Source organism: Ceratotherium simum, chromosome 32 (genome assembly GCF_057802395.1).
Source record: "Ceratotherium simum simum isolate JZ-2026a chromosome 32, ASM5780239v1, whole genome shotgun sequence".
Classification (NCBI taxonomy): domain Eukaryota; kingdom Metazoa; phylum Chordata; class Mammalia; order Perissodactyla; family Rhinocerotidae; genus Ceratotherium; species Ceratotherium simum.
The window spans coordinates 9,138,384-9,163,882 of NC_141931.1; the positions used below are offsets into that span (position 1 = coordinate 9,138,384).

At 41.5% G+C, this 25,499-nt stretch overlaps 1 protein-coding gene across 2 annotated transcripts in view; it reads right to left on the minus strand.

Annotated features, from left to right (window-relative positions):
• Window positions 1–25,499, minus strand: part of APBB1IP (amyloid beta precursor protein binding family B member 1 interacting protein) — a 102,165-nt gene that overhangs the window by 2,281 nt on the left and 74,385 nt on the right. For both annotated transcript variants that reach the window (XM_087420682.1, XM_004425286.3), the window contains exons 10-13: window positions 22,178–22,288; window positions 12,322–12,420; window positions 11,601–11,715; window positions 1,161–1,264 (exon numbers count right to left, since the gene is read on the minus strand). In XM_087420682.1, coding sequence (XP_087276808.1) covers window positions 1,161–1,264; window positions 11,601–11,715; window positions 12,322–12,420; window positions 22,178–22,288 — 429 coding nt within the window. The remainder of the gene's footprint in view (window positions 1–1,160; window positions 1,265–11,600; window positions 11,716–12,321; window positions 12,421–22,177; window positions 22,289–25,499) is intronic.

Sequence of the window (25,499 nt, forward strand, 5' to 3'; positions counted from 1 at the left end):
TGAGTTTCTATTTTATTTAGTTTATTTGCTTAGCATGATAAGCTAATTAACTGGTGATGTATTTTTTAAAAATTTCTGCACAGGCAGTTTGGGAATCGGTGTTCGCACACATCTAAGTGATTTCTATTCTGGGACCCTTTTATTGCTTTCAGTGTTTTAAAATGTTTCTTTCCCTTGGCATTATAGAAATCATGAAAATAATAATAGCTGACAGTACATCACTTGATGAGATTGTTAGGCTTGAGAAGTTAACAAGAATATAAGAGAAATACAACCTTTGAAGGTCTACAATCGTTTTCAAAAATTATAAGAAGTTAAATAAATACAAGATTTAATCGTTTCCACCACTGGCTGATGGACAAAAATAAAGGCATGAATGAAGTAAAAAATTACTAAAGGTACGGTTTTTTAAGGTTGTTTTGAATTACACATGGAAAATATTCAATGGAACTTGTATAGTCAATTGAAACGTTACCAACTGGACTACTAATGACAATTTTTAGCTGCAACATTTAGATAGATTTAAATGGAGCTTCATTAATCTCCTCTACTGAAAAAACAAAGTTATGGAGAATGTTATATCAATGTGGCTATTATTTTAAAACGTGTTTTCTTCTCCATCACCCTGAGGATGTGGGTAGAACATTAACAGAAAAATATAAGATGCACATTCTATAGTGGAACCCTTTTCGCATCTTCTAATCTGGTTTGGGGGCCCAGTTAGCATTTAATATAGGGCTTCTGACTAACTGGTTGCTTTAAATTCAGAAAAAATAAGTAAAAATCTCAAGGGCTTAAAAAGCAGGTGCCACTTTCAGAGAGTGCTAAAACCACTTGCCTCAACCAAGAAGATCACTTCAGTCAAAATAAATGTAGCTAAATTAAAAATATTTACCAATTCTCAGCATTAAAAAAAAAATTCTTATATTTTCCTGAAGCAGTGTGATAATAGTTGGTTTTAACTTTCCATTCTAGCCTATGTAACTTTAACATAAAAAAAAATAAAACAATTATCAAAATGAAATTATAGTGCCCTCTTAGTTGCTGGAACTATATTTTCTCTTTTTAAAAGAGCAGTAAATAGAACACTGCTATGGTTTAGAATATGGGCTCACAGATGACAGTCTGATAGAATCGTGTCAGTCACTCTCTGTTCTTACCTTAGGTGCTTCAACGTGTCTCTGAGTTTCTTCTAGAACAGCACTCGCAGAATGCGCAGCCTGGGGAATCTGACCATTGGCCTGGGTGGTGCCTGTTTTAAGTCCTGAGAGGGAGGAAGAGAGACAAGAAGAGTGGGCAAGGCATGTTCAACATTCTTGAAAGTTAATCTGAAATTATAAAGCAGTTTATATCTTCAAAGCAAAAGAAAAGGACTCACAGGTACATAGTGCTTACGAGAAATCTGAAGTTCTGTGGCAATATTTCATGAGATTCAGTAAAAGTTTCAGGAAAATGAATGCTTTATACAGGCTACAAAATCTGTTTAACTGGGGGCCTACAGAATAGTATGTTCTCCTTTTAAAAACTTTTGGTAATGGGAGAATAAACCTTGAAAACCAATTCTTAAAAAAAAATTCCCTTGTTGAAGATTTTTCTGAAATGTGTGTGTCTGGTTTCATACCATGCTGTGTACAGCAATGAATTTTGAATATTATCCTCAACAAAAACTATTTTGGGCACAAAAATAGTGGACAGAGGGGACTGAGCAAAATGTGTAGACCTCTGATATACCCTGGAATCAGATTTTTTTCCAGAAAGTCTTGATATGCACTTATTTTATTTTCCTGCTTTTTTTTTTTTGCCCTTTCCCACAAAAGTATAACTAACTGAGGTTTCCCAGTTTTAAGAGAATGTATGTTGATCTCTCTGGCTCCTCAGAGAACATTCTGGAGAGGACTGTCAGCTCCACACATGGATGCCATTTCTCCAACGAGTAAACTGCCACTCACCCATGACATGAGGTCTTCTCCTCATCCAGTAAACTCAGAGATGTACTCAGTACCACTATTCTGTCAAGTATTTATGAAATGACTGTTCACTTGCATCTTAAAATATTTTTCTAATATTTTGAGAACCCCATTAATCTATACAACACCTCAAAGAAGGCTGTTAAGGACTTCAGGAGACCGAGAAGAAGGAAAAGTTTGATGAGGAATTATACAGTCTCAAAGTAGATTTCTACTAATTAAGTACAAAATCAAACATCTGTACAGGAGAGAAACTGGACAACACCTTAACCAAGTGGTCAAAATTAATGTTTCCAATGAGGGGCAAATAGACATCAAATGCCTCTGATTGTGACACCCTGAGGACACAACAGCCCTCACACAGTATTCCTGCCAAAATGCATAACCTGAAATGAATTATGAGGAAACATCAGACACATCCAAATTGAGGAACGTTCTATAAAATAAATGGCCCTTATTCAAAAAATGTTCATGTCTTGATAGACAAGGAAAGACTGAGGAAATGTTCCAGATGAAAAAGGACTAAAGAGACATGGTGACTAAATGCAATACACCATCGTGAACGGAAGCTGTGCCAGGAAAAAACATTGCTATAAAAGGCATTATTGAGACAACTGGCAAAACTGGAATATGGATGGTTTAAATAAAAATATTCTATCAATATTAAATATTAAATTTCCTGAATTTGATAACTGTACTATGGTTAGTAAGAGAATAGCCTTATTTTCAGGAAATACATACTGAAGAATTAAGGGGCATGATATATTCAATCTACTCTCACATGGTTCACAGAAAAATATACACATGTAGAAGGGGGAGTGGGGAGAGAGAATGATAAAGCAAGTGTGACAGAGAGTCACTATTGGTGATCTGGGTGAAGGGAACATGGGAGTTCTTTGTACGGTTCTTGCAACTTTTCTGCAAGTTTGAAATTATTTCAGAATAAAAAAAATATTTGGGTCCATTTATACAGTTAAAAGATTAGAACAAGCTATACCAGCTTTCTTTACTGTCAGATTTTTCATTATAAAATCCACGCTCCTCATTCAGCGAGGACAGCCATCTCCTTGTTCAGAGCAGGGCTTCGCTTGCCGTCCTCTGCACGCCCCATCAGTGCTGTCAGAACGTACGTGATGTGCCACGTAAATATGGGATCACTCTATCTCTAAGGCTTATTAAATGTCTCCCTCTAATTAGCCAAATCTTTGCTCTGGAGGTCGGGAAGTAACAGGTGTAAACATCTTAAGATTTTTCATAAGGCCTTGTGCACCATGCCATACTGGGCGTGGGAGATTTAAACATCCTAGATTCCAAAGTGTTCAGTCTTCTCATTTCCTGTGGTCTATTCTCTTTCTCCTCCTCCTTTTTCTTTTGCATATTCAAACCCCTTTCCTTATATATAATGTAAACACCTTTGTACAAGGCAGACAGAAACTGACGCTGAATATTGAAGACTATTAGGGAAATTTCCTTAAAGGGCACAAATTATATTTTCTTTTTGCATCTTTTGCCTAAACACATACACAGGCTGATTTCTCAGCAACATAGTGTACATTTCTATGTACCTGGGATGTCCTGGTCTTTACCAGTCTGTGAGAACAAATGAAGTCACCTGTATAGTAATATCCCAAATGCTCCAAGCTGCCGTCCTCCCATTTACCAGGAAGTCCAATTTTTTCCATGGGTTCTCTGCCCCATTCTGAGATAACCCATGCTGGGTACCCACAAAACCCATATATTCTGTAGGTGCCATCAATTTGGGATCTGGGTTGTCCTGCATTCACTGTATCAACAGTTCCAGCTGTCAAGCAGCAATACAGCCTCTCCCACCGCCATGTCTCACCAGGAGTCCTCAAAGGAATTAGGGGTTGGAAGTTCATTAAACATATATGAGCCTCACATATTTCACAGGACTCAAGTGCATTATAAGGAGGGGACCAACTCCCTCCCATTCTTAACCCATGTGGTTTTCGAAGGGCTGATCCCACCACTCAACCTGGCAAATCAGAGAATGGCATCCTCTTGGGTACAGCGAGATGATTTAGGAATGAGCATGAAACAGCCCTCCTGAGGCTTTTTCAAAGATGGGGCATTCTCTTTGTACTAAGATTTCTGGCTGTGTGAAAAGTGTAAGCCTAGAGAGTCAGTGGCAATCCCTGCCACCTCATGGGGACAGTGCCTAAGAAAGAAACAGTATCTCGATGACATCACTTAAACCCCTGGATCCTACTGTGCCTGAAAGCAGGCTATCCCTGGGCTTCCTAGTTTTGTGAGTTAATAAATCTCTCCCCCTCCCTTTTTGTTGCTTAAACTAAATTGAATTGAATTTCTGTCAACTGCCATGTAAAATGAGTCCTGACTAAAAATAGTTGCTAAAGGCATAAGGTCATTTAATAAGTCCTAAAAAAGCCTCCATGACTGTTCCCTATAGGAAAGAAAAAACTGCCATTTATCAAGAATAAATTACTTGTTGTGAAACACTTGAGACGTAGAACAATGCCTCCGTGTTTTTTTCAGTTGGGTAATCGTAGCAGAAATGCACGAATCACATGTGGTTTATGACTCCCAGCCAGCGACCTTGCACCACTTGGTTGTGTTTCTCCAAGACTCTGGTTCCACTGCGTAAGGAAGGAGATGGCAGGAGAAGAGGAAGGGGAGGAGACTCTTTCCCAGAGTCCAGAACAGGACTCTGGATTCCCAGATAAAAGTTGCCAACTAAAGCGGAGGAGGCATCAGACAGAATGGGACTGGGGCTTGCTGCCTCCAGCCCTTACTGTATGATTTTACAGCACGTCCCGCAGGGAGAGCTAGTGCCAGCTCCGGTTCACATAGCTGTGGTTTTTGTTCTGATCTATCACGCATGGTTCCCAGGTCCTCTGCGAGGGAACCCCACTCTGCAGGCTAATGACTCAAAGAGGCAGTTGTTGGGTGACGAAGGGGGGTCCTTGACTAGTGCCCCAAACAGCCCGAAGTTCAAGTAAGTGCAGTCAGCCAGTAACTCCTCTGACCCTAAAGAACATTTTTTTTCAACACTATTCTTGAAATTCACCTTAACTGTTTTTTAGGGAGAAGTGTCGGAAGGAACATATGTTTCGATTTGTCCTGGGTCCTTTGAATGGACATGGGTCCCTTAAATGCTTTCTGAGGGCCCTACTGATTTTGTGCAGTGAGTTGGGGCAAAGAGAGAGGCTTTGATAATAATATATGGCAAGAACTGAATTTTAAAAGATAGCATCGTCTCAAGCAGGTCTTTGTTGCTAAGATGTGATCACGGTCATTGTGTGTGTATATGTAGGTGTATAACTGAGAAGAATGAACTCCACCTTCTGCTTGAAAGTGGCTTCACTTCCTTCTAAGCTCATCTTCAGTTCCTTCTAAGCTAGACGCTAGTGCAGCTCTTTAGGGCCTAAAATCCCACACCGCAGGTGCGCATGGCAATAAATTCTAAAGCATAAACTGAAAGAAAGTTTAAATTGAGGATTTTTTTCCCTTTAGATGCTCACTGAAGCATTTTATAAATAAGCAGGGATGGCTCCCAGTATGGTTTATTTTTAAAACGTCAGCACATTTGTTCTCTTTAGGGCTAGCGTCTATGACAGAACCTAAGAATTTTTAATAAATAAGACTCTACAGCAGCACCAACATGGGTTAATTTTCTACCTACTAAGGGATATTCCATTGTGGGCAAGATCTCCCTTTTTAATCAACAGAAATCTCATCTAAATTCTGCAATGGTGTTCTTCAAAAATTGATTTTAAGAAATTCATTTAGGAGAAATGGAACTAACATTTATTGAGCATTTAGTATTAAGGGCATTCGCATACATTATTTTATTTCATCCTCAGAGAAACCCCACAAGGTATTAATTCATTTTTCCCTTTGTTGTCCCAATCGCCTTTGAATTCTAGCTGAGTGCCTATTATCTGCCAGGCATCGCGCCCCGTGGTGGAGAAACCAGCATACATAAGACAGAAACAGTGCCTGACCTCGAGATTCAGTGTCTAGAGGAGGGAACAGATGCTAAACTAATAGTCACACAGATTACTAACTATGTACTAGCCTCCAAAGGACAATGCATTTGGGAGCTGAGGATAGGCAGGAATTAGCCACATGAAGGAAAGAATATCATAAGCAGAGGGAACAGCATCTGTGAAGCCTCTGAGAAAGGATGATGTTTGGGGCTTTGAAGAACTGGGGAAAAACAAATGGCCTGTGTGGCAGGAAGAGGAAAACAGGGGTGGGGAAAGAGGGAGAGATGGGCAAGTCTCATATTATGCAGGCTTTGTTGGCCTTGCTAAGGATTTGGGGCTTTATCTGAGAGCAGTGGGAAGCTTCTGAAGGGCTATAGATAGGGGAGAGATCTGATTTACATTTAAAAAGGTGACTCAGGGAGGGAGAGAAGCCTGCAAATGCAGGGAGCTGAGCTAGAGCACCACCACATGAGGTCAAGTGAAAGATCATGGTGGCTTGGATTTGATAGCAATGGAGATGACCAGACATGGACAGATTTGACCAATATTTAGAAGGTAGAATCAACAGGATTTAGGAGTGATTGGATTTGGAGGTGAGTGAGCTTTTCTTGCATGTTTCCTGATGAGCTATTGGGCAGATGATGATATTATTTATGGAAACAGAGAACAACAATGAGGGAGCAAGTGTGGAGGGTAAGTGATGAGTTCAGTTTTACAGACATTGTGTATGAGTTGTCTGTGATGTATCCAAGTGAAGCTATTGAGTAGACAGTTGGATATATGGGTTTCGAGGTGAAGAGAGAAGCCTGGATTGGATTTATATATTTATAGGTGGTCAGTACATAGATGCTGCTGGGAGTGGATTAGATCACTTAGGGAGACTGTATGAAATGAGAAAAGGGTTAAGATTGATTGGGCCTTGGGTAATTTAAAGTGGGGTGGAAGAAGGAGAGTTAGTAGACGAGGTTAGAAAAGTGGCTGGAGAAGCTGGGGTGGGATGCGGGATGTGGAGTGTGTGATATCTTGAGCCAATAGAGGAGATTGTTTCAAGGAGGAGTGATCAATTGTGTTGATGCTGCTGAAAGGTCAAATAAGAAGAGGAGTTGATAATGGTTGGATTTAGCAACATAGAGGCCACTGGTGAGATTAGCAAGAGCATTTTCTATGGGGTAGCAGAGGCAGAAGCCTGACTGGTAGGGGTCAAAGTAGAAAAGAGGAGACAGCAAATGTGGTCCACCCTTTAGAATAGTTTGGTTGTCAGGTGGGGCAGTAACTGAGGGGGATGTGGAGTCATAGGAAGGTTTTTAAATTTATTTGAAGAAGGGAGCAATGTTGATGAGAAGGACCCAGCAGAGCAGGAGAGAGAGGCATAATAAAGCAACCGTCTGGTCATTGTCCTGGGTTCCTAGCACTGAACTTCTAAAACCCTTGGTATTTCTCAAGTGATTGGAGTGTCTTTGTTATTCATGGGCCCCTAGGATCACAAATGAATTTATGCTAACAAGATGGCTCAGGATGGGGGCTGGTTACCAGAAAGACCAACTATGTGATTAGAAGGTTGGGGCTTTGAGCCAACCACACCTCTGGGGAGGAGAGGCTGAATTCAGTCATGTGGCCAATGATTCAATCCATCACGCCTATGAAATGAAATCCCAATAACAACTCTGGACTGTGAACTTAGTGGAGCTTCCTGGTGGTGAACACATCGATGTGCTGGGAGGGTGACGCACCCTGATTCCACAGGGAGAGGACACAGAAGCTCTGCATCATCCAGGACCCTCCTAGACCTTGCCCTATGTGTCTCTTCATTTGGCTGGTCCTGATTTGTATCCTTTATGATAACATTGTAATAATAAGGATAGCTTTCCTGAGTTCTGTAAGTCATTCTAGTGAACTGTTGAACCTAAAGGACGAGGGGAACCCCCAAATTTGTAGTCAGTAGGTCAGACGAATGAGTGGCCTGGGGACCCGTGAAGTGTGGCTATTATCTGAAGAAAGGGCAGACTTATTGGGGACTGTGCCCTTAGCCTGTGGGGTCTGAGCTAACTCTTGTGGTCAGCATCAGAGTTGTACACCTGCTGGTGTCAGAATAGGGGACCAGAGCACACATGGAAGAGCCGGCCCTTATTAGGAGGTAACAAAATGGACAAAGGCTAGGATGGGTGTAGATGCAGGTAAGTTGTTGGGTTTGGTGGTGGGAAGTTATAGGAGTTCCCCTTTGATTCTTCCATTTTCTCTGCTCACAGTAAAGGGGTTAGGGATTGGAAGTCTGAGGGGAGTGAAGAATGTCCAAAATAATTAGAGAAACTAGGAGATTACATTGCCTGGAACAGGTTCTCTCAACATTATTGACATTTGGGACCAGAAAATTCTTTGTTGAGTGGGGCTGCCCTGTGCATTGTAGGAGAGGCAGCATCCCTAGCCTCTACCCATCAGATGACACGAGCACCCCCCAAGGTGTGACAACTAAAATGTCTTCAGACATTGCTAAATCTTCCCTGGGGGTCAAAGTCACCCTTGGTTGAGAACCTCTGGTCTAGAGAAACACAGTAAGACTGACAGGCAGTATTAAGGGCCCAGGTGTGGCTGATGGCCACAGATCTGCGGTGGAATCAATGAATCCTTTGTATGTAGAGCCCTCTAGGAGGAAAGGATGTCTCAATCCCTCTTCACACCCTAGAGAAACCTTGCTCCTCCAACCCTGTCCTTTTTCCACCCTCCAGATTTACTAGGTTAACAGTGGGCAGAGTCACTGTGGGTCAAGGGCAGGCCCAGCCATTTTGTTCTCTTCCTTTCTTCCTTCTTCCCTCCTTCCTCTCTTGCTCCTTTCTTTTCTTCCTCTTTTTGGGGAAGAATGGGAGAGAGATGTCCATTTCAGTCTTTGTGTTTAAACCACATGCTCTAGCTTGTTCTACCAGAGAGCCTTGAATTGGGAGTTATGGACACTACCCCAGTTAATCAAAATGTAGAATTCTATGTGCCTTGGTTCCTTGTGTATATATCTCTTTCTCTTAGGAACTTCACAGGAGTGATGCTTGTGACTGGGTATGGGATCTGTGGGTGCCCTATCATAATAGCATCTCACTGCATCCCCAAATCCCCAGTGACCTCTGACATATATACACAAACGGTAGAGCTAAGGCCCTGGCAAGGAGGGTGTTCCACATCCACCCTGAGTGGGTGGACAGCAATTCAGTTCTGACACTAATCTCCCAGGGTTAGCATCAGACTCCACAGGTTTGAGGGCTCAACCTTCACAAGACTGCCTCCCCTTCAGATGCCAGCCATCCGCCACTTCTGACCAGACCTCTACAAACTCAAGGGTTCCCACGACCCCCTCAGGTTCAATAATTCACCAGAAAGACTCACAGATCTCAGGAAAGTGCTACACTTACAATTATAGTTTTATTGTAAAGGATACATACAAGGCAAGTTCTGGGAGAGTCCTGAACATGGAGCTTCCATGCCCTTTCCCTCTGGAGTCAGCGCATGTCAGCCTCCTGACACATTGATTTGTTCACTAACCAGGAAACTCCTGAAAGCCTCAGTGTCTAGAGTTTTTATTGGGGTTTCATACGAGGCATGATTGATTAAACCCTTGGTCTTGTGACTAAGCCCAATCTCCAGTCCACCTCCCCTCCCTGGAGGTCAGACAGCGGAAAGTTCCAACTCTCTAATCATGTGCTTGGTCTTTTTGGTAACCAGTTGCCATCCTAATGCTATCTAGGACCCCACCATGAGTCACCTAATTAGCATAAAAAAGACAGTCCTATCAGGAAATTCCATGGGCTATTAAATCAGAGTCAGGAACTGAAGCTAAAGACCAGATATAGTTTTTACTGAACCACAGAGGCAGTTTGTAATCTGAATGCCAAAGATGAATCCACTGAGAGCCTGACTGGATATGGCTCTTCCTGGTTGCTGACCACAAACCCAAACACTTCCTGACAGATACCTCACTCAGCCTGAGCCAGGCCATGAAACTTGTCTAGGTCATAGTACGACTGTCTGTGCAATACACTAGTTGCTTAATTCTGGGAAACGGCTAACATCCCAATCAAGGTATCCCAGTTGTTCTAAAACAGTTCAGCTCATAATTAAATAGCTGATGTGTTGGCTCAATAAGAGGTAAGGTGATGCTTGTGAAAAATAACTAGAACAATTACAAGATTTGGTAAGATAGAGAACTATTTGCTAAAGCAAGGGATCCCAATTTCAGAGAAAAATGCTCAGGAAAAAAAAATTCTTTGGCTGTATGGAAAGGAAAGGGATTTTAGAGTTCCCCCAAATCAAAGAACTTAGAACCATATGGGCTCACTCCCAATGAGTGAGACTTGAGGCTACAGTATCTGGCCCAGAAAGAGCCCAGGAGTCTTTACGGGAAAGGAGGAGGATGCCCCTGGGAGAGATGCCCTGGATGGTCTCAGTATGCTTCACCCCAAAGAGCGACCCCATCTTGGGAAGGGGAAACTTGACAGTCCAGGAACTTCACATGGTGTTTCACTCCTAAGCTGAAGACTGATAGAATTAGGATTCCTTCTACGGTCACTGAAACACAACTTCCAATCAACCTCAGCAACTCTTTATTAACTCAACAATTATTTACTATATGGCAGGGTTGTAAACTCTGGGAACGCAATGTGGAACAAGCAGAAATGGTCTTTGTCCTTTTGAGATTTAGAGTCTAGTGGAGAAATATGCAATAAACAAATCGATGAATACATAAAATAATTACAAATTGTGATAAGTGCTCTGCAGGAAATAATTTGGCATAAACACTTCCAGGAAACGCACGGTTCACAGAGCAGCCAGACTGGACACATTAATGAAAATATTTTTAAATGCTGGGTCAAATCTACCTTACTGCAATTTCCACACTTTCAAGCTGGTTTTACCCTTTGAAGCAGCAAAGAACACATATTCTGGCCTTTGATGTGACCATCCCTTAACACTGGAAAACAACGACCGGAACTCTTCTGCCGTAAATGGTTCCAGTTCTTTCAACAATTATTTATCAGAATAACAATGTGTTTGAGTTACAGCTCAGCCACTGAGAAGATACTAGATACTAGCTTCTCCCAGCTTCAGTTTCCTCCACTGTGGAGTGGGGGTAATACTCTGTGCTTTGCTGGGCTGTTGTAAGAATCAGAAATAGCAGTATATGTAAAGCAGTGCACAGTATCTACTCCATCCCTTAATGTCCTGTCCTCCTTCTTAAAAATACAAACAAGCAGCTGTTATGTTACCCGTAAAATGTGAAGTCCAGGACTGGGTACAAGGCTCTGGCCATGATATCACTGAGGCAAAACACTAGGCAATGATCTTGTCCTTGGTGTGGGCAGTGTGTGGGTACCAATGGAAGTTAGGACAAATACAACATTTGTATTCTGATGAGCAACAGCTCCCTACTAGCTCACCCTAAACTGGTGGTCACCATCTTATCCACAAGCATATCATGAAATAGGTGGTCAACGCTTTGCTAAAAGTTGCATATAAGGAAATAGACACAGGTGTGGGGGGTAGATCTTGAGCCTGACCATCAGAAGGGAAACATATTCTGAATAGTGTCGACAAAGTTCTGTTTTTGTAAAATGTGTCGGGTAAGTTTGAACACAAGCTCTGAGCTCTGAACGGATGTCAGAATTTCTGCTCTGCGTGGTACCTGTAGAAGGTGTAGCTGGCGTAGCTGTGTTGACAGTGCCCAGGTTCGTCCACCGAGAGGCAAGCCCGGCCCTTGCCATGGCCCGCTGATAGTTATCATAGAGGGTCTTTCCATACTAGGGAGGGAACACAAGAGAAGCAAGAAAGTAATCCACTTAACCCAAATTCTGCACTCAATTGCAATACACCAATTGAGGAAAAAAAAAGTACTTCATGACTACTCTTTCTACTCTTTCCCCGAGATTTTTTTTAGTACAAGTATTTCAATAAAAAATTCACAAAATGTTTTTGCGTGTTAAATAATTTTCCAGATTAGCAGGGTCAGTTAATACTTTTACCTACCCATCAGAGGGAAGCTTTAGCCACGCAATTCTGATTACACGTCTTTATGAAATTCTACCACAGATTACATCTCGTGTTTCTTAATTACACACTACACTTGAAAAGCTCTCCATGAATAAATCTCTGAAAAGTCTCACGTGAAAGTAAACTCTTGATTCTCAGGTCATTGGAGAGGTCCATGTTTCTATCACGCTCACCTATTTAAAAATAATTTATTTGCTCCAATGGGCAAATAAACAAGATAATATCTGCGGCATTGACCCATTAATGGCATTGACCCATTAAGAATGGATCAACTGTTTTCACAGTATCACAAAGATGACCTAGCTCAGAAAGCCGGTTAGCAAATTCAAGACAGGGTGAGTCAAACGCTCGCTCACCTTGGCGATCCTTATTCCGGTAACCCACTGATTTAGAGTTCTTGCGTCGTCACAGCAGAGATATTTGATATACTGGGACTCCTTCTGAATTTGGGGATGCTAGAAAAAAAGTCATTTCAAAGACCGTTTATAAACTCTTCAATTATTAGCACCTTTCAAAAAATTTTTAAAACTAACAACGTATGAGATTTCCTGAGATGGTGGCAAAAATTACTGGCAGCAATTTTAGGATTAGGAAGAGGGGTACTTTTTAAAATGGGCTCAATTTTGAAAAGATTTAAGGAATCTGTGACATGATTTATCATATGCACTTTTTACTATATTATCAATAATAATGTGTTTCACCCTTTCTTAGCTGTCATCTCCTCCCCAAATGGGCCATTTTGGCCTCTGGACGAATGGCCTGGAGAAGGAATCTTTGTCTATTCTCAAGTAGCAATGAGTTGGAGCGCTGCACTAGGGGTCATCCAGGCTTTCCAGGAGCTCACAGTCAAAGAGAACAGTGATATGGGCAGGCACAAAGGAGAAAGACAGGTCCCTGGTCATACAGAACACCCTGCACTCCTCTTTCTCAATCCTCATTACTCTTGTAATTTCTGCTTTATGTCTCCATGAGGGTGGGAACTATGTCTGTTACTCACTGCTGAAGACCCCCAGTGCTCAGGAGATGGACTGGTGCAAGTCCAGAAGTAGAAATAATTATTGAAGGAAACAAACAAGCATAAGATTTCCTGTTCAGCCAGAAGTCTTGCGGCCATAAAGTGAGGGGCAGGCAACTATATCTAGGTTCTAAGATGTGAGCCATGTGAATTTTCATGGGTCACTATAATTTTTAATAAGCTTTATTATATAGAAAAATAATTGCCAACCATAACCATTGTGTGTGTGTGTGTGTGTGTGTGTGTGTGTGTGTGTATGACCACCTCTTTCTTCTTCTTCCATTTCTCAGAGGAGTTTGTTACTCCTGCCAGGATAAGCATAGATCAGTGGTAGTGCTGATGGTGACATGGAATGTCAAGAGAGCTGGAAGCCACCTTCATTGGGCAAGAAGGGAGTGCAGCTGTCCAGTTCCTCTCTTAGGGGGCGGCACGGACCTCCCCACCTCACTTTTGCTTTCAGCTTAACCACTGACCTTCAAGGAAATGGCTATTTTCAAAGTTGATCCAAGCCAAGGGCACTGTGCCTTTGAACTTAGTTTGAATCTGAGAAGCAGCATCTGGACTAGCCACCCTGCTTGTCTTTCTAATGACCCGGCCAGCAAGAGCCAGTGGTATTGCTGTCTTTGCCCAGAAAGGATAACAAGACCCATGTAGACTAAGAGCTTGACGAGAGGTGAGTAATTTTTGGTTTGACAAATGAGAAAACAGGCTCAGAGACATTACTATATACTTCACCCCATGTTCCACTAGAACACGGGTCTCTAGTCCCACCAACTAGAATTTCTGTACTTAGATTAAGCCCTTAAGCCAAAATTCCAGACTTTAAAGATACCACAGAAAAATTCAGAATGATAAGGAATTCCTCCTTTTGGTCTTTTGAGCCGAATGAGGAAAGTCTACCTTCATACTTTTATCTTTAAATAGACCCTTCCCTTTATTTAAGTCCTCCAGCCCTCAGAATCAGCATCACTTGAAGAGCCTTTGGTTCCTATTTACTTAGGTACCACATGTTCCCCTGTCTCCCGAGCTGACTGACAACTCCCCACTGGGCTCCTCAGTGTTGCCTGCAGTTGTCCGTCCTGGCTGGCAGGTGGCAGCAAACACTTCTGACTGGCTGCTGCACATTTCCTTGTTATTGGGGTTCAATGCTTCCTCATTAATTCTGAATGTTAGATTTTATTTTTGCAAATGTTACTCCAATAATCATCCTCTTTGGTGGCCCTTAAAATTGGAAATCTCTATCAACTCAGATAATGTAGCCCAACAGCAAAAAAGGATTTGTTACATTAATTAACTGGCAGGTCATATTGATGAAAAGTATCCTAAGCTGAGGACTTATTCCCTGGATGGAATGTGACATTCTACAAATGCCTGCAGCATTCTCTTCAACGATAAAATTCCCAAAGCCAAACCAAAGTCCTTGTCTTTCAGCACCAGAAACACAGCTCCCTGACTGACAACAGCATTCTTGTTCTGACTGTCATGTAAGAGGCAAACATGGGTCTCTTCAGCACTTTATGTTTATAATTGCTCTTAGAAAGCAGCTATTAATTTTTTTTGAGACATTTAAAAAGTTGACATTGTTACCTTGGGCTGGGTATATTAAGCCCCCAATTTTTGGTTTGTTTGTTTGTTGGTGCATGTCAGGTTCCCAGGAGCAGACTATAAATCACACTGTGCTTGCAATGAAATGCACTAAGCAACTGTCTGTATAGAGGTGTCCACTTAAATAGCATAATAAACAATTTCTTAAGTATGTTATTCATTCAAATAGGGTAAAATGTGGTCATTCTCTTACACGTAATGGCTTTTGAGCAAAAAACAGGCAAGGCTCTTGAACTGGAGTTCTAACAATGGCTCCTCCTGTCATGATGAGGAAGATGTACAGACCTTGGTTCATCTCTCCAACATTAGTGGGGTGACTCTTGTCGATTTCCTTATACCATATGCGTACTACAAATGCATATGGGAGAATGAAGCATCAGATGACCTTGAAGGTCTCTTGAATCCTCAGATTTTATGATTAGAACATGAGCTACCAAGCGGGCAGGAGGTTCCCTTCTGGCTCCCTTGTTAATGCAGAAATCCTCTAGGCGCCCAGGACATCATATAGCAAGTCAGGGTGCTTGTTCTCCAGTCATGTCTCAGGACCTCGCCAAGGAGCTTACTCCCTAGCTGAGCCTTTTGCTGAAAAATTATTTACAAAGGAGTTTAAGGAAAAATGCTGGTTCAGTGCCATGGCCAGACTCTTCCACAACTGGTTTGATTGTTCCTGACCATAAAAAGAGAGAAGCTCTCTTACAACACACAGCACAGCACACAAAGGTCAGTGCAATTGCGGAACATTACTGTGCACACGGATCTTACAGATCCTCCAAACTTACAAATGAGGAAACTGAGCACTAGAGAAGTTAAGCCATTTGTTCAACGCCAAAGGAAGTGGCAGAACCACGACTAGAACCAAAGCCCCATTCATTCAACAAATACGTCTGAGTGCTAAGAAATATACCAATCCCTAGGTAAATAGAGATGAGTAAGAAAGGCTCACACCATAATCAGGAAGTGGTGGCTGGGGGTGTTCAGGGGGGAGATGTGTGTAAACAAATATGTGATTACTCTAGGACATAGTAAATTTCATGGTAAAAGTTTGAAGACAGAGACTGAGAAAGGATCTTGGGAAGAAGTGATAGAATGTTGTAATACATTCGGGGAATGTCTATAAGTTCTGTGTGGCTAAGGCCTGGGAGCCATGAAAAGAAGAGGCAGAAAAGAAGCTTGAAAGAAGCCCCAGTCAAGGGCCTTGTGTCAAACTAGCATCTGGACTTGTCCTCTAGGCAGTGGGGCCATCAGACATTTTAGAACAGCCGAATAACACAGGCAGCAATTGGTGGCTGTGTGGAAGGTAGACTTGAATGAGGAGGAAGAACAAAGAGAGGGCGGATGAGAGAAGTCCCTGATAGAAAATCAGAAGAACTTAATGATGAATTGGATCAGAAAACAGACGAGGAGGGACTTCAAGGATGATCTCTCTATTTCTAGCTTGGAAAAGCAGGTGAGTATTATAGGTTTAACTGTGTCCCCTCAAAATGTATGTTGAAGTTCTAACCCCTGGTACCTGCGAATGTGACCTTATTTGGAAATAAGATCTTTGTAGATGTAATCAAGTTAAGATAAGGTCACATTGGATTAGGATGGGCCCTAATCCAATATGAATGGTGTCCTTGTAAGAAGGGGAGAAGCAGCACAGACACACACAGAGAAGACGGCCATGAGATGATGGAGGCAGAGACTGGCAATATGAAGCTGCAAGCCAAGGAATGCCAAGGATTGCTAGAAATTGCTAGAAGCTAGCAGAGAGGCATGGAACAGATTTTCCCTCAGAGCCCTCCAGAATGAACCAACCCTGCTGACACATGGATTCTGGACATCTGGCTTCCTGAACTGTGAGAGAATAAACTTCTGTTGTTTTAAGCCACCCAGCTTGTGGTACTTTACGGCAGCCCCAGGAAAGTGGGTGATGGTACCATTCAACTCGAGAGGGACTGCAGAAAGAAGGAGTTTGTGACAGTGCAGAAAGAGTTAAACTCACCATCTGACAGGTTATGGTTGGGGTGCCCCTTGGACACGATGTTACTTCGGGTGTGTGAGACTAGGAGAGAAGGTAAGACTATTCGCTACAGATTGGGAATTATTAGCACGCAGATGATAGCTGGAGCTGTGGCTGTGAATGCGATCTCTGAGAGAGAGCAGGAAGAGTCTGGCGAGAACCAAATATGGAACTCTGGAGAACATTCCAGGGTGTGTGGGAGGAGGAACCAGCATAAATGGAGCAGGAGCAGGTAGAAAGGGAGAAGTCTAGGCTGAGGATTATAAAATGAGGAAGTTGTCACCAACGCAAATGATGCCAGAGGACCAGAAGCCTGAGGATTGGAAAAAACCATTGTTCACCGGAAACCTTAGTGGTAACACTTTCAGCAGAAGTGGGGGGAGAAGCCTGTGAGCGTGCAAGCTCCACAAAGCCAGAGGTCTCTCTTTTGTTCACTACGTGTCCCTAGGCCTTGAATAGTAGTAGGCTTGAGAGAAATATTTTTATTTTTATTTTTTTTTTTTTTATTTTTTTTTTTATTTATTTTATCTTTTTGCCCCCAAAGCCCCAGTAGATAGTTGCATGTCATAGCTGCACACCCTTCTAGTTGCTGTATGTGGGACTCGGCCTCAGGATGGACAGAGAAGTGGTGCCTTGATGCGCACCCGGGATCCGAACCCGGGCCGCCAGCATCGCAGCGCGTGCACTTAACCACCAAGCCACAGGGCCGGCCCAGAGAGAAATATTTTTAAATGAATGAGTTACACTGACAGGATGAAAGTTGAGGACATTCAGGGTGCATTGCTTTCTCAAGAAGTCTAAGGTAAAGGGAAGGCAGAGGCCAAAGGTGGGGCAGATCAAACTGAGGGAAGTGATTTGGAACCCCAAATCAAGGAATATTTGAATGTATTTGTAGCCCTGTAGCCCAAGGGGAAGAATTCTCTGGACAGAGGTTGAAGATGCTGAAGGAAAAGGGAGTCACTGATGGTGTGGTCCCAGGTGACGGCTGATGTTGGAGGAGGGGCTAGCCTTGGAGGAGGGAGCCTTTTTCCTCCGACAGACATAGCTGGAAGGATGGTTCCTGTGTTAGATGAGTTTAGAGGTAAACAGGAAATAAACTGGGGCAACTCAATCCATTTCTTTTCTACATTCTTTAAGTAGAAGGCAAGGTGTGCTGAGCGAAGGGTTTGAAGATGAGAGATGCTTTGAGAAGAGTGTAGAAGATGTCTGGGGATCAGGCAGAAGATTCAGTTGAGTGGAAATCAGGGGAAAAGTTGCTAAAATCTTTTGTGAGTGCAGGAGATGATCTGGACATCAGCAAAAAGCAGACTGAAGAACCAGAAGTGAATGACTTACTCAACTGTATGAGCCCCAAATGTGACATGGTTCTTGAGCAGGCTAAGGGAAGAAAAGTTTAGTGCTAAGAGAATGTAGACCCTAAATCCCAGCCCTAAGAAATTGAAGACAGGAACAGAAGAGAGTTTGTTTGCAAGAGAACACATTTTATGTAACTAATAAGCATGAATGGCCTTGACCAGGTTCATGAACCTTTGTGAGTTTCTGTTTTCACAAAACCTCCCTCGAAGGGTCGTTGAAAAGATTAAATGAAATAATGTATGAAAAGGACTCATCATGGTGCCTATAACATGACAGGGCATGTTACTATTCATATTAATAATAGAAGCAGGGTTTGAAGGGCACAATGGGGCAGGGGGCTTGACGTGCATTTCTATTCATTCATTCATTGGATGTGTATTGAGCATTTACAATGCATCAAATTATTGATCCAGGCTCTGGAACACAATAGTGGACACAAAAGAAAAAGTCCCTGCCCTCATGGCATTTATATTCTACTAGGGGAGAAAGCCAATAAAAACACAAAATACTCAGTAATATAATTTCAGATTGTGAAGAATCCTTTGAAGAAAATATAGCAGAGTAAAGGGTAGGGAGTAGGTGAGTGACGCAAATGAATTCCAGGGCTCTTTCCATGATACTCCATCACCTCTTAGCAGACCCTGATAAAAGCATATTTTCTCCTGGAAGATCTTCACTTCCACAGCCCCATCACATCTAGCCTCAGAATGGAGTGAGAAAGAATTCACAAAGGAGCAACTTCATCACAGGCTCAGAATGGGAGCGTGCATTAAAGAAATAGCACAAGGAAAGAAAGGATTCTCGAGGACTAAGTCCTTTTGGATTCTGGTATCTTTCCCGTGACTTTGCACAGTCTCTTTAGGGACAAGGGATGTCTATACTGCCTTCTTGAAGTGTGGTCTTGAATCAACACATCAGCATCACCTAGGAACTTGTTAGAAGAGCAAATTCCTGGGCCTGATCCCAGACTCCCTGAATCAGAAACTCTGGGAGCCCAGCAAGCTGCTTCAACAAGCCTCTAGGTGATTCTAATGCACACTGGAGTTTGAGAACCACTGGTCAATAGAAATATTTCCTTAATACTAGAGTGTAGTAATAACACTACCATTTACTGAGCGCTGACTATGTTTCTAAGACATACATTGTTTAATCCACACAAGAAGGATTGGGTATTCTTATTTCTTTCACTTGGTAGAAGAGGGCAATGAGGCTTAGGGAGTCTCGACAGTGTGCCAGGTGACCACGCCAGGACTCAAACTCCAATCCTTCTGACAGCACCCTCCATGGACTGTCATAATCAATAGGCTCATACTGAATAAGAAACTTCTGGGCTGGACTTCTCAGTCAGTGTGTTTCCATGGAATCATGCAATCTCTTAACATGCTTCTCTACATCCTGAATTCCTTTGCAATGTATGTACGTATTGTTTAAATTCTGTAAATCTGCTCATCCTAATGAAATATTTGAATATCAAGACTTTTTTTTCCATAGTGGAGAGGAAGGGAAATAAGTGACCAAAATGTTCATAAACAAATTAGGTTCTCCAAACTGTGAAAGACCCTTTTGCTCAGCAAATTAATAAATATTGCCCACATTTTGGGAAGGAACTGAGAAACATGCTTAAGAGCAAAATGAGCAGGGTAATTGCTCATAAAGAAATTGGCTTGAGAACAGAACTAATGATCATCTTGAGAAAAAAGGAAATGCACGTTCTGCTAGAGCTGCTCCTGACTCTTGTTCATTCCCTGACCCATCAGGCCGGCTGGCTTCTCCAGTTCTGAGGTCTCTCCCCTGTAGGGGAGGCCCCCAACTCTCTCTTGAAGACTCAGGCCTTGGAGATGAGGGTTTTAGAAGTTCTTGTCCTATATCCTGGGACTCAGCATTGCCATTTTCAGTGCAGCCCAGGATGACCTGAGTCCCACACAGAAAATTCAGTTCAAGCTACGATTCTAGCACCTAATCCCAAACTGAGTTCCTGCCCTGCTCACTGTGTCTAAATCCCCATCCTGGGAACCTCTAGGTCTGACATCTTATCCTTCTCTTGCCAGACATGCCTGCTCTGGCCCCGGGACCCTAGCCTGGAGTTTGGGCCCTTGCTCCCTTCCAACAACTTTCATCTTAATTGTCCATTCCAAAGGGTATTTCATCACCGGCTAGGCCCCAACTGTTGATAGTTAGAGTTAGGACACCTTCTAATACTCTGAGTGCAAAACTTGACTGTGCTGAGAAAAAACAGAGATTCCTGGCCCCGTCCTTAAACATTCGATTCAGTGGGTCCAGGGCCCTGGAGCCTATATTTCTAACTGACTCTGATCATCCAGTTTACTGACCAGTATTTCAGAACCTCTCTCCAAAACCTTCTCCCCACTTAAGAGATGGGGGCAAGGCTTCAGAGATGAAGTGCAATGGAATGCCCATATGGAAAGAAGGGCCTCCATTCTGGTGATTTCTCAGAGTCTCAGGATTCCAAACAAGGGCCATGGGGTCAGATAGGAACACAGTGAAGACACCATTCAAGAGTGGCTAGCGGCGCAGGAGGGGTGGGGCAGAGAAGATATTTCGTGTCCTAGCAAACACTGTCTGAGAAAATGGCCTCTGAGGCACCACCTGGTTTCTCATCCTGACTCGGCTACTTCCTGGCTGGGGAGTCTTTGTGCTCAGGTTCCACATCTACAAACTAGGGAGAAATATGGCTCTCTCCTCATAAGGTGGATTAAATGAGTTAATATCTGTAAAGTGCTTAAAAATTGCGTTTTAGTTGCTATATTAGTGTTTGCCATTATTCTCACTACCCCTTCTACGCCAGGGAGAGACAAGGAGGTCCAGGAGCCTGAAGGAGGCAGGACGTTCGCTCTCTTCCTTCTGACCCAGACAGGCCCCCATCTCGGGGCCTCACTTAGTTTTCTTGCTCCTGGAATGCTCCTCCCTGGTAATTCTTGCTCCCTCACTTCACTCACATCTTTTGTCGAATGTCATTCCCTCAGAGAGCCTTTCCCTGACCACACGATCCAAAGAAGACCCGGCCCCAGTCTTGGCACGCTCTGCCCCTGCCTTGCTTCATAGTCACCCACAGCCTTATCATTACCTGACATCACATTACACATTTTTTTGTTTATCGCCATTTCCTTACACTGAATGTTAACTCCATGAGGACAGGGATTATTGTAGGTTTGGCTCACTTCTATATTCCCAGCACCTGGGACAGTGCCTACCAGAGGGTTGGCATTCAACAAATATTGAATAAATAAATGAATGAGTGAATCTAGCTCTCTCCCTTCCCTCAGTCCCTTCACAGCCATTATCCTGGGGCTCTTCTGTCTACCACAGGGTTTCTCAACAGCAGCCCTGTTGACATTTGTGGGCAGATAACCCTCTGTTGTGGGGTGGGTGACTGACCTACACAGAAGCCTCGCCAGGGACCTGGTCTCCTTAACACCTGCTCCATAAAGACCCGTCCCAGACGGAAAAGGAGGAACTCTGACTCAGAAAGGAGACATTCTGCACGCGGCCTTGCCCTGTGCCGTATGGATTCAGATAATCCACACTCTCTGGTGTGAGATGTGCTTGAGGGGCTGCGAAAGGAAAGGAATTTATGGTGTTTGAGGCAACAGCAAGTCCAGAACAGCTATGTAAATTCCTTGAATCCATTTCTAGGAGTCAGTTGTTACATTTGGCAGATAAAAGTCACTTCTGCCCAACCCTCTAAAATATGGTGCTAATGTAAACCTTACCCAACACCTGATAATACATACTGCCTTTTGATAACATGCACCTTAAAAAGTTTCAAGGCTAGCCAGTAATATTACTTTTAGAAAAAGAGATTTTTTTCTATTTTTTGTATTTTCTATATTTTTCTAGGAAATCTTGTCAAGTTTCTAATTTCCAAAGACTTCTTACAATGGAATAAGAGTCTGATAAATAAAAAACTGGAAAATTTATTGTTTTATCAATAAAATTATAAGTAAAATTTGTTCAAAACGTGGAGCTTTCATTTTCATAAGTGAGGAAGAAGCCTGGACAGACTCTTGAAAGTTTTAGACTCAGCTAACAGGCATTGGGGAAAATAATCTGAACTGGGAGAAATGTTTCGCTCTTTCCTATTTTGGTTTAAAATAAAAAGCTTATTATGTTATACTTGTGGTTAACCATGTAACATTTAACATTTTTTTTCCTTAAAAGGAAATATTAATGCAAATTGCTTACAAATCTCAAGTAAGGACTTCTTCCAACATACCTTTAAAACGAAGCAGTAATCAGTGGGTGCTTTATATTTCATTTTACACTGAATCCCATAGTAAATGTTGACATTTTCAAACTGTATAAAACACGCCAGATCTCGGGAGGTCTGAAAGAGAAGGGAAAAAAAAAGAACGTTAACCGAGTTGAAAGTTAATATTTTTCCAAGGTTGTTCTTAATGGCACAACTAAGGATTACATTTTAGTAGAAAAAATATTGAATTTTAGGTAATTTATTTAAACATCTACCGTGTATAGTTTTCTCAGAGCCAAGCCTGCATTTCAAGAGGTAAAAGAATACACCCAAGGCAAAACAGCATGCCACAGGCCCAGGAAAGGAGCGAAAGATTACACTGCTGTTCTAGTGTCTGCATGTGGAGTCCCAGGGTCAGAGCTGACTGGTCCACCTGGGACATCATTATCGATGTCGTCAAGACAAGGTGACCGACAACCTAGTCAGAAATCTCACTTTGGCTTTTGTCATTCTAAGTCAATGATGGATTTCATGATTGAACATTTAACAAAAAAGCCGCCCTCAGGATGAACAATGAGAGGTCAATTTGATGCTCGGTAAATTAGCACACACTTCACGCAGTTCTTCCTGAGAAAAAAAGATTCCTTTCATGCTTTCTCTCTAGTGCTGGCAGTGTTGCTATGGAAACAGGAACCTCTCCTCCATGTATAACACGCCTTGTGAAGACTACACCCTCTAATCTACATATTTTGTTACACTTCAATTACAAATTTATTCTATTACTCTTTTTTCCCCTTCACATTCTATAGTTCTTTACCTAATTAGTGAATAAAGAATAAAAGGCAAAATTGCTACACCTCAGTGCACAATTATTCCTTTATATATGGTTGTACATTTTTTTCTTTTTTTTTTTTTTTAAAGATTTTATTTATTTATTTTTTCCCCCCAAAGCCCCAGTAGATAGTTGTGTGTCACAGCTGCACATCCTTCTAGTTGCTGTATGTGGGACGCGGCCTCAGCATGGCCAGAGAAGCAGCGCGTCGGTGCAAGCCCGGGATCCGGACCCGGGTCGCCAGCAGTGGAGCGCGCTCACCTAACCACCAAGCCACGGGGCCGGCCCTGTACATTTTTTTCTTGTAAGATATTTTCTTCTGGATTTCCAAAGTTTTAATTACAAAAATAACATATATTCATCATAATTTTTAAAACTGTATATATATAATGAAATGAAAATTTTCCTTCATCATCCCTTTTTCTAATTCCACTCTTTTCTCCAGAAGTACCTTAGTCGATAGTTTGGTAGTATTTTTTCAAATGTTTTTGGGTAAACATTTATATACATATGTATGTGTAGATATACCCACATACATACATATACTTATATATACACAATTTTAAAAATATAAATGAGATTTTACTATAAATACTGTTCTATAAACTTGTTCTTTTTCTTAACATTATATCTTGGGGTCTTTCTACATCAGGACATATGAATGGATATATGACATTCATTTTTATGGCTGCATAGCATTCCACTTGTATCGGTGCAATGATTGATCTAGCCATTCTACTCAAGATGACTAGAGGTTATTTCAACATTTTGCTCTTACAAAAACCACCGTGCATATGAGCAAATATTTCTTTGGGACAGATTGTCAAACATGGAGCTGACTTTTGAAGGAGTATTCCCTTTTATATTTGCATAGATCTTGCTAAATTGTCCCCTAATTTGGCTGTACCAGTTTACATTCCAACCTTCTATGTATGAGAGTGCCTATTTTTCTTACCGACTCCTGCTGAACTTTGGATATTAACAATACTGTTAATTTCATCAATCTCATGGAAGGAAATATTTCACTATTTAATTTGCATTTCCCTGGTTACTAGTAAGACAGAGCGGCTTTTTAATTATTCAGTGGCTGCTGATATTTCTTTTTCTTTGAATTCTCACTTAATAAGGGCTGCTGTTTTTCTCATTTATCTTTTTCCTATTGATTTGTTGAAGTCTTTATATTTTATCGATATTCATACTAGGTTATACATATTGCAAATGGACTCTGACTCAAGAGCTAGTCTTTAATTTCTTGTTTGGCATCTTTGGCCATAAGGAATTAAAAACTACTTTATATAGTCAAATCTGTCAATTTTCTCCTTTATAATTTTGAGTTTTTAGTCTTCTTAAGAAGGCTTCCCCACCCCCAAATTCTGAAAATATTAGCCTATATTTTCTTCTAAGATTTTATATATATTTTTTCTGTATATATTTAATCAACCTAGGATTTAATATGGAACATGGTATATGAGGTAGGAATGTATTTTTTTCAAATGGATATACAATTATTTCAGTGAATGACTGAATATCACATTCTTTCCCCACTGCTATAAAATGCTCACTTTAATTTGCCTTATATTAGATGGCTCTCTGTTGATATTTATCTCTACCTGTATTATCTAATGTTTTGACACCTGGGAGGAGAAGTTCTACCTCAATGTTCTTCACAATTTTATTTTGGAACAATGTCTCTTTCTGATGAATTTTAGAATCAGTCTGTGAACTTTAAGTAAAAAGAATCCTATCGAAATTTTTCTTGGGATTGAATATATAGTAAAAATTGGGAGAGGGACCGGCCCCGTGGCCTGGTGGTTAAGGGCGCGCACTCCACTGCTGGCGGCACGGGTTCGGATCCAGGGCGTGCACCGACGCACCGCTTGTCTGGCCATGCTGAGGCCGCGTCCCACGTGCAGCAACTGGAAGGATGTGCAGCTGTGACATACAACTATCTACTGGGGCTTTGGGGGAAAAATAAATAAAATAAAATTATAAAAAAAAAAAAGAAAAAATTGGGAGAGAATTAATATCTTTTCTATTTCTATTTATTTAGTTTTCTATTTCTATTTATTTATTACATTTCTATTTATTTAATTCTACTCACTTCCTTTATTAAATTGTATATTTTACGCCATAAAGGTCTTGAACATTTCTTCTTAAGTTTATTGTTAGGTATTTTATTTTTTTTGTACCAGCTACACACAGAATCTTTTGCATGATATTTTAATTTGCATATTGTTTGTGTAAAGGAAAACAACTTCTTATTTGGCAAATTTATTTGGTCCTAACAATTTTTAGTAGAGTGTCTTATATTGTCTGATAGACAATCATGTCAACTGTGAATAAACAGAGTTTTTGCCTCTTCTTTTCCAATATTATACTTCTTATTCTTTCTCTTGACTCACTGGCTAGTTCCTCCACTCCAATGTTAATGGGAGCAGTGAGAGATCGTGTCCAACCCCAGTGTGATCACTTTTAATTTTTATCACTAAGTGTGTTGTTTGTGATAGATTTATT